Source organism: Ammodytes marinus (assembly GCF_949987685.1).
Source record: "Ammodytes marinus genome assembly, chromosome: 8".
In the NCBI taxonomy this organism is placed as follows: domain Eukaryota; kingdom Metazoa; phylum Chordata; class Actinopteri; order Uranoscopiformes; family Ammodytidae; genus Ammodytes; species Ammodytes marinus.
In genome coordinates this window covers 28648627-28658317 of record NC_137212.1, presented here as the reverse complement: position 1 = coordinate 28658317, position 9691 = coordinate 28648627, and the positions used below count along the sequence as shown (strand labels likewise).

Here is a 9691-nt window from a genome sequence, read left to right as displayed (position 1 = left end):
ACCTTTGTCAGACAAATTGAATGAATATTTTCCATTGGATTTCATTTAAGGAAATAATAATCAAAACATTTTTTCAATGGCTTTACAGGAGCTCTGCAATTTCCAGGACATCTTTCTGGACAGCACAAGTGACGAATGCTATGCGGTGCCTTTTAGAAAGAGGACTGGTGGTGACTATGTAAGTGATCTGCCCTTCAGCAATAGCACAAGTCTGTTTCATTTTTATATACCAGTTGCAGAGTACCTGGATGAAAGTCCCTTACAGTTTGGGCAGATCAGAACCATCCAGAGCTCCGACGCCTTCTCATCTGAAGACTCCATCTTACCATCCTTCTCCTTGCCCACAAGCCCAATTCTGGCCTCCTCTCAGTCCGTTCCTCTGCCATTTCCCATGTCTCATGGAACCACCACCCTGGCCTTTGTGTTCCAGGGCGGCGTGTTGGCTGCAGCAGACACTCGTTCCAGTTGCTCTGGCCTGGTGGCGTGTCCCGCCGCCCAGAAGATCCTGCCCATTCACAGTCACTTGGTGGGCACCACTTCAGGTACTTCAGCCGACTGTGCCCTTTGGAAACGCATCCTGGGCCGAGAACTGCGGCTCTACCAACTCCGTCACGGCAGACGGCTGTCCACATGCGGAGCTGCCAAATTGCTTTCCCACATGCTTCACCCATTTAAGGGAACTGAGCTGTGTGTGGCGGCCACATTGTGTGGGTGGGACGGAGGAGAGGCAGACGGAGGTTCAAATAGTCAAATGACTGATTTGGGAATGTCTGTGGACACCAGTCCTGAAAAGGCCTCTGTGGCAAAGGTGAAGACTCAGAGCTCCTCTTCATCCGCTGGTGGTCAACAGGACTGTGCCAGAAAGAAAGCAGCCTTATCTGGACCCAGTCTGTACTATGTTTGCAGTGATGGTACTCGCCTGCAGGGCACCCTCTTCTCGGTTGGCTCGGGATCACCCTATGCCTACTCAATTTTGGACCAAGGGGTTGAATGGGGACTGACATTGGCTGAGGCCACGAAAATAGCCAGGGAGGCTGTATACAGAGCCACACACAGGGATGCATACTCAGGAAACTGTGTAGATGTCTATCACGTCTCCTCAAAGGGATGGACGCGCAGGAGGAGAGAGGATCTGAAAGAGGAATATTACAGAGAAAAGGCAAGACAAGAGAGAAGGGAGAGAGAGGGTGTGACTTTGTCTGGGTTAAGCCAAGAAACAAACTGAAATGGCATGAGGAAAGCTAGGCAAACATCGGGGAGTATATTTTGGAAGGGAGCGATGGCATCTTTGCCGCAGATTGTAAATTAGTGAACAGGACAGGCAGTTGCATCCTCCAGGCTATTACTCAAATGATTTGGGCATGCATATCGTTCCGTCTAATAAACAGCCGATGTTTTGTTAGCGCTGACGATACAATGTATTCTAACAGCACACTGCAGTCTGGTGTTTTGATTGAGTTGGTAAAACATTATTAGTCATTTCAAGTCTGCAAGATAATCACATCGTATCGCTGAAAGTGTCTGAATCTTTTAGACACAGAAAGAAGCAGGAAAAATTGAGTGAAATGTATAGAAATCTACAGAGTTTGAAGGTCATGTATAAGGGAACTCCTTTTGCTGCAGCAATAAACAGGAGTTGAAGACTGATTTGTGACTGCTGTCAGAATTATTCCGAAGTTTCTTTTACAGTTCAATAAATTAAAGAATAAAATGAAATTTTGCTGAACTTGCCTGTCCATTCTGTGTGAGCAGTCTGCTAGTAAATTAAGCATGCTGGTGATTATGCAAGAGACAATGGCTGCAAAGGATATTAGGTCAAAAGGTATGGAACTGTTCTGTTCTCATCCTCACTGCCCTTCTTCAAACTTCGGTTTAGGCAGCTACAGTAGAGTACGGTGTTGAAATTGTTCAAGGGTGAGGCCATTTTACCATATGGCAAATTGACAGTATAGCATATGGACTGTGTTACCACAACAAAATGCTGATATGATGAGCTTATTTTTACAACGTGACAGAGTTTTTAAACGCCTTATGTCTGCAGCTGTCTGTATACAGTATATATATATTTCTTTTTTTTTCAGCTGTGAAATCCAAAAAAGCAAATGAATTAAGGGCAGTGTTGCGAGACGATGCTCAGCAAATCTCCAGTGCAACATCTCAGAGTTGAGTGTCTTCTTTAACCTACATTAGTTCTACTGTATACGACTGACTGCAGCAGTGAGAGTAAGATGGGGAAATGCATCCCTTCCTCCCCAACCTCATCCATAATTCCCATCTTCGGAAGTTCATTAATGACAGAATTATTGAGTGAGTGAAAAACACAAGGCCACACAACACACAAGACAGACTTGTAAGTACACCACAAAGTTCTGAGAGGGAACAAGGACCGAATCGTGATATAATCAACGTTTTTTAGCCTGGGAGAAAATATGTGATTCAGTGGGCATTGGGGCTTCCTTTGCTCTGCCCTCTTCAAAACTTTTTTAGTTCCGTTTTGGCATTTTTCTAATTCTCCCATGCCAACTCCAGCTGAGAGCAGGGCAAAGTCCAGTGGAGTTGACCACAAAGAGATGAAATGTAACAGACCACACTGCTTAGTAATATCAAAAATTTAAAAAAAAACTTTGAGAACAAATGAACCTAACAGCGAACCATTTGCCAAAAATTGTTTGAGACCCCCTCCACCCCCACCCCCCTCAGAGCTGCAGCTCAGAACATGTTTTTGCTCTTTAAAACATTTCCCAGTGTGCCCTCGTCCTGACTAGAAGATTGATTACAGCTTGGCTTTGTTTTGTGCGTTTGCAGTACTTTTGGCATTAGTAAACCTCCGTACCCAGCTGGATTCTAGGGATCTGATGAGGAGTGATATCAGTGAGCACTTGTCTCCCCACCACTTGTTCTTGTTTCTTAGTGAGAAGACAGCATGATCACAAAAAAATGTATTGGCAAAGCAAGACTGCACTGTGAAGATGGATTGTCTCAAGGATTGAGACGCTCAAAGGTACAGGGGGTTAATATTTAGATATATTGGGCACGCAAATGACTTTACAAATATAGACACAGTATTAAATGATGCTGTTTGGAACGCCCATTCTTGAAATTTCAAGTACAAATGTATATTGTTTGTTTGTTTGTTTGTTTGTTTGTTTTTCTGAGCAAATAATTCAGAAAATCAGCCCAATGTGAGAATTGAATAAGAGGCTGAGGCTGTATTACAGAAATGGGATGTATAGGGCTTACAATAAATTCATCGCCGGTTCACAAGAAAGATGAGCAATCCATTTAAATCACTGGAGAACATATCTTGTCAAAGCGGGAAAAAGGGGGGCCAATTAGAGTCTTACCAAGTAGACATGTTTTAATTAAGTGTGTGTGTGTGTGTGTGTGTGTGTGTGTGTGTGTGTGTGTGTGTGTGTGTGTGTGTGTGTGTGTGTGTGTGTGTGTGTGTGTGTGTGTGCTAATGCATCTCTTAGTTAATGCATCCTTGAGTATAGTAGGCCTAGCAATTTTCTGGTCCAGCTTCTTATGATGGAACAACTGGAAGGGAAGGATACATTTGAAGATGATTATGCAGACTGGCTTTATTTAAGCTGATTACAAAACACGGGATTGCTTCGAAGAAAGCAGCCCAAGCAGAACATATTGAAGGGGCTTTTACCTTTAATTCACTGTGATAATACATGTGATCGTTAGAAACCAGAGCTTTGGTTTTAGAAGATATTTAGTTTAGGTCGAACAAATTGAGACAACTAAAATGGGAATTTTTGCCAATGAGGGTAGACATTGACTCAGTGGTCAGTGTGCTTGTAGGGTGACCACCATGATCTGATATGTAAACTGGGGGAGAGAGGGGAAGAGACAGACACACATAGAGCGAGAGGGGAGGGATATACTCAGAGAGAGAGAGAGAGAGAGAGAGAGAGAGAGAGAGAGAGAGAGAGAGAGAGAGAGAGAGAGAGAGAGAGGACTGGGCGAAGTGGACAGACCTCACGTTTAGCTCAGAGGAACCTCGGCATCCTTTCCCACGTTGGATCATTTCAGCTTCGTTAAGCCAGAAGAGAAAGCACCGGAGCAGAACTGCGCACACACGGTAAGATCTCATTCTCCTCCACACTTGATGACTTTTCATCTTCACGATTCACTAGTTTATCCAAGTGAATCTTATTACGCCGACACAGACGTGCCAAGTTTACACTCCTCTCAGCTCTCCTACTTCGTCGTTCAGTTTCTCATTTCGGTATCTCATTGTAACTGTTTAACTCAGTCAGTTTGGAGCTGTTCGCGCATAAACGGGGGAAAACCTTTCGCCTTTTGCTACCCACGAGCAGATGTTACCATGCTCAAGCTGCTAATGAGGACTAATATATGAGTGAGAGAGCCGTTGGGAAAAAGCAAACCATGTTGGACAGATGAAACGGACGGTGCTGCTGCGCTTCCCTTCTATTTTTTTTCTGTCAACGTACCGTTTGTGTATGGGCGCGCGCGATCGTTTTGTGCGCGCCCTAGGCAATACTCACCTGCCGCGTGCCCCATTCGCGCGAGGACGCTATATCTCACAAACATGACGGGGTCGCTATAATGGATGGACCCCTGTTTAGAAGTAGCCCTCAGCATTATTTTTGGACGTTGCATTCATTATAACAGTTAGCCCAAGTGTGTAAATCACATTAACATGCATCAAGTAGGTCATTTCTCTGGCTACCACTAACAAGACAAGGTCGACGCTCCGGGCTGTTTAGTGTGTCCCAACTGGATATGCTAATAAGCAGTCCAGATGTGTGTCTCTCTCGCTCTCTGTGTGTGTGTGTGTGTGCAGGGCCGCTGCTACGCTTTTGGGTGCCCTAAGCAGAAATTGTCAGTGATGCCCCCCCCCCCCCAAAAAAAAACACCCAGAAGCTCGCGTCCGCAGGGCGCGAGCGAAATTTTTTTGCCCTTGCAAGATCTCTGCGACTGCTTTTTGGCACATTTGCCAGCATTTACTAACAGAAAGAACAGCTTAACTTGTGAAAAAACTGCCTTTGCAAAGGAATTGAGTGATAGGATCATAGACTGATTATGAGATAATGGGCCCCTGGGCTTACACTCTTAAAGGGCCCCCCACTTGTCCCTATCCAGTCAGGTACACTGAATTTTCTACACGGATACATACAATTAATGGCAAAAACATATTAAGGAAGTCAGTGTTTCCCACAGGATTTTGGGGTATTGTTGGAGGGACCATGTACCTTGTTGGGGGGTGATTTTTTTTACCTTTTTAAAGTAAAATGCATCAATCTGGTGCACTTTGTGAGGAAATTTTAGAGACTAGAGAGATATCAAATCCTGAGATGCAGAAGGAACATTATTTTTCAGATTTTTCTTAAACAGGTAGCACTCTTTACTCTGCAACTGTAAAAACAGTAGATTGGTCTGCAGACCCATGTTCTATGATGGAGGGGCCCATTTCAACAGATAAAGGGTGGATATGAACAATTTAGAATTCACACATATAAAGTTTATTTGTGTATGTGTGAGGGGGCCTTCAACCCCCTTAGACAGAGCTACTAATGCTGTTGTTTTTAACTTGCTTTTGTATTTCTCCCCTACTAGTTGAGGGGCCCATGATGATTTCTATCTTGTTACATTTTAATGAGTATTTATATTTAGGCTATTCCTTTTTGGACCCTGTTATTGACATCAGTGACTGAGCTCTTTGACTATGCAACATGAAAAGTTACTATCAGTATCTCTGGCTAAGGGCCCCCCTGAGCCCTTGGGCCCCTGGGCCTGTGCCCGGTGTGCCTGTGCAGTAATCCACCCCTGGATAGGTTACACAATTAAGAAAAAACAACGATGGGCCTGTTCATAACTAATTTATATATTTTTTGTAATGTAATGATTATCATGAACTTTAAAAAAAAAAAACTATTTTGGGGGGGCCCCGGACCATCTCTTTTTCCTTTTTAATTAAGAAAAAAAAAAAAAAAAAAAAAAAATTATATATTTTTTTTTTGGGGTGCCCCCCCCAGGAACTTGGTGCCCTACGCAGTCTGCGTACTCTGCGTATAGGGAGCGGCGGCCCTGTGTGTGTGTGTGTGTGTGTGTGTGTGTGTGTGTGTGCGTGCGTGCGTGCGTGCGTGCGTGCGTGTGTTGTGCTCGCCTTGTTATCTTTGGGAAGGCAAATTTTAGTTTAAAACTATTGTAGTGAGGACATATCTGCACTGTGAGGACATATTTTCACTCTCCTCAGTCCTTCAATATAGACTGTGTGATGGTTCAAACTTGGTTCCAAGGTTCAGGTTAGACTATGGTCTAGGTTAGCCAGGGATGGGGGGGTGAGTTAGGGGTTGAGGTTAGGCATTAAGTTTTCTTGGTTAAGGTAACAGGAAGGCATTATGCCAATGAGTGTCCTCACAAGTATAGAAAGTCAAGTGCATGTGTGTGTTTGTGTGTCATGAAGAAATGATAGCCTACAACTATACTCTCTCCCACAAATAGATACAGACATAGCATATTCTGAACCACTGAGGGCATTTTTTATATGACAAATAAGTACATGGTCAAACTCTTGCTCAGCACACTGCTTATGCTTTGGTCTCACTTTAATGTTAAGCTGTCCGAGTGTCACGCCTTGGCTACAAAGAGGTGACTGATGTGCTGAGTACAGTGGGCCTCTCCTCACCCGGGCTGCATGGTTTGAAAAAAAAGACTTAAGAGGTTTTCCCTGTGTGCACTGAGCGGGAGAGAAGCAGCGAGGAGGGATGAGAGCTCTGTAAGCATTAAGACAAATGGCAGAAGGAGGGGAAAAGCCAAGAGATGTTCAAACGCAACAGAAATCATCTGTCCACGTCTTGCTCGTTTAAGCCCAGCTAATGTCCTCCTCCTACCACCACACCATCACACACCACCAGCCCCCACCACCCTTTCCCCTCTCTCTAGCCTTCCATCGCCCATCTTTTTCCCTATGTAAAAAGGGCCTGACATGCACACAGGCTATTTTTAATAAAAGTGAAATAGCCTTGTTGCAGTGAAGCGCGTCGACACAGAGTGAAGTGAGACTGAGAAAACAGCGATTTGCAATTTAGAGCTATGTCACCACTCATCATTCCATTCTGAGCCGGGGCTGCAGCAAATCGTCCACACACGCTTTCATCCTCTCTACCCCTAGCTGCCGTACATATCACACATATCTCATACGCACTCGCACTCCCAAAGACTTCAAACAACAGTGAATGACATGCACTGCTGGCAACAGGGTTTGGAGGGAGCAAACGCTACAGTATATGGCAGAGGGGGGGGAGATGTAAGCCGCGAGCTCAGTCTGTGCTAAAGGAGCACAATAGCTGAGGAAGACCAAAGTGTTTTGGAGTGAACCACTAATGATTTAAGATGATGGTAAAAAGATGCAAATGCTGAACATGCGGCATAACGTTCGCTACGTTTGAATTTGTATAATTGGTGAACAAAAGGAGAAAATAAACATTCAAGGGTAAGAAGAACTGTTCTAAAGAGAATAGTATTACTTAATATAAACTATGATTATATTGACTCAGTTCCAAAGCCTATACTCTATAAAGTAGGTCAGTATATTCAGTTAAAAAATAACATTATTACATTTTCATTTGTGTGTGTCCTTCCTTTCATATGAAGCATATCAACTTCGATGTATCAGAATTTGTTATGGTTCATATTACACACTGCCTTCAAAGGCTTGTGCCTATGATGACTATGGGCCCACTCTGTGCTTATTTGCATCTAAATTAAGCAAAGCACACGTTGGTTTCACTGTACATATGATATTGAGTCAGAACCACAGATGGGGCCGTGCCATGTTAGCTTCTTTAAAAACACAATAATGGATCATTTGTGACGCAGGTCAAGCAGGCAAATCTGTTTAGCCTTTTTAGCATATTAATGCTTCACTGTAGGAGAGTAGGAGAATGGAAAAAAATAAATGCATCACTCTGTACATATGACTCATGCTCTTTGTGTGTGTGTGTGTGTGTGTGTGTGTGTGTGTGTGTGTGTGCGCGTGCGTGCGTGCGTGCGTGCGTGTGTGTGTGTGTTTGTGTGCGTGTGTGTTTGGTAGATACAGTGAAATACACCAAAAAACTGGAACAGTGAGGCAGAGTGATGGATGCAGGACAACTGTGGGTGGGAGAAAAATGGTTTCTTGTGATTGCAAAGTTTCAGTCTTGTTAATCGGCTGCTGACACTTTTTCAACGCGTCAAATCTCAACGATCAATTGCCTCGGGCCTGACTCAAATACTAACGCTAACTCAGATCATTAAACTTTTTTGGGAAATGAGGAATTTGCCATTGATTTGAATTATTTATGAGTCCAATTAATCTGATAAGATGGACTTAATTCACTATTGGGCATTGAGGCACGGGGCAGACCATCTTTTAGGGGACATCATCAATCAGCCCATGTCCTGGCAATTGTGTGTGACAGGGACCAGTAAAGCACCTGAGCTTCCACCTCATCGCCAGGCCCTCCGGCTCCAAATTAATTGAAACGTTTTTAAGACCACACTTGACACTCTGAGAATGCCTGAGTGATCAATAACGCCATCCACACACACACACACACACACACACACTCACACACACACACACACACACACACACACACACACACGACACTAATGCGAATGATATGAGTTAGAGCATCTGGTAGGAAGGGAATTCAGAGGTAATTTCTTATCACACCATTATGTTCGCGGTTGTTTTGCGCAAACTCACACGCAAACAGCTATTTTTACAGCAGCTGAACAGAGTGCAATATACACATGTGTCTCAACGTATCAAACCTCCTGTCTGTGGCAGAGGGAGGAAAGTCGTCAACTTGGCTTCATGTCTGCTCAGTATCTCAAAGCATTTGTTTCCCATTTTAGAGGTGGAGTCAGGGATTCTGGAGGATGCTTTTTGTCGAAATTAGCTTTTGTCTTTCCTTACTGTCCTCTACCTGTCTGTAAAAAAAAAACATAGTGTTGATACACAACTTAGGGTCTTTAAACTGGTATGTAAACAAAGGGGCCCCACCATAGCTCACAACATGCCTGTTTACAGAGCCTACGCTGTGCATAAACACTGGATTTCTTTTGTACAATACTTACAGGTATAGCGTATCGTGAGGAGATATTCAATGATTTTGGAGAAAAAAAGTGATTTGGACAACAAGCATGTTCCACATTAGCAGACTCCATCTTTAATGTATGCCTCTAACTTCACACTCGTTCTGTGTTGTCAGGTGATCCTATGTGTTCTGCATGGCAAGAGGAACACTCACTCCAGGGAAGAGAAACCTGACACAGGGGAAGGGAGGCGACTCACGGTGGGAGAAATCAAGATGGAGCATCATGAAAACCTGCCTCTGATCCGCCGTTTATCGGTTTTTCCCTCCTGAAACACAAAGCCACCACTTAAACCTAGCCATGGCAGCACATGTTGTGCTTCTCTTTCTTTTATTCTGTAAAGGGGAAGTAAATGGCATTTCAATGGCTGCTGGTCTTCCAGAGGAAGAGCAGGTTTTGCAGGTAGTATCAAGCGAAGGACAGCATGTTTCACCTCATCCACAGTCCATGGACACCTTTTCTGTGAGTTTCAAAGAATTGGACAACCATCTCCGGAATGCAAAGGATGATGTGAGAAGAACCATGCCAAATGTGGACTTTAGACTCACTGACAGAAAACCCACTGACTTTGATT

At 43.9% G+C, this 9691-nt stretch overlaps 1 protein-coding gene across 1 annotated transcript; it reads left to right on the top strand.

Annotated features, from left to right (window-relative positions):
- Nucleotides 1–76: 76 nt before the first annotated feature.
- On the top strand, nucleotides 77–9389 carry psmb11b (proteasome 20S subunit beta 11b; the record flags this gene model as incomplete). Its single annotated transcript, XM_080032876.1, has 2 exons — nucleotides 77–1159; nucleotides 9234–9389. 2 exons carry the CDS (start codon nucleotides 77–79, stop codon nucleotides 9387–9389), a joined length of 1239 nt encoding a protein of 412 aa, XP_079889002.1.
- Between the last annotated feature and the right edge of the window lie 302 nt (nucleotides 9390–9691).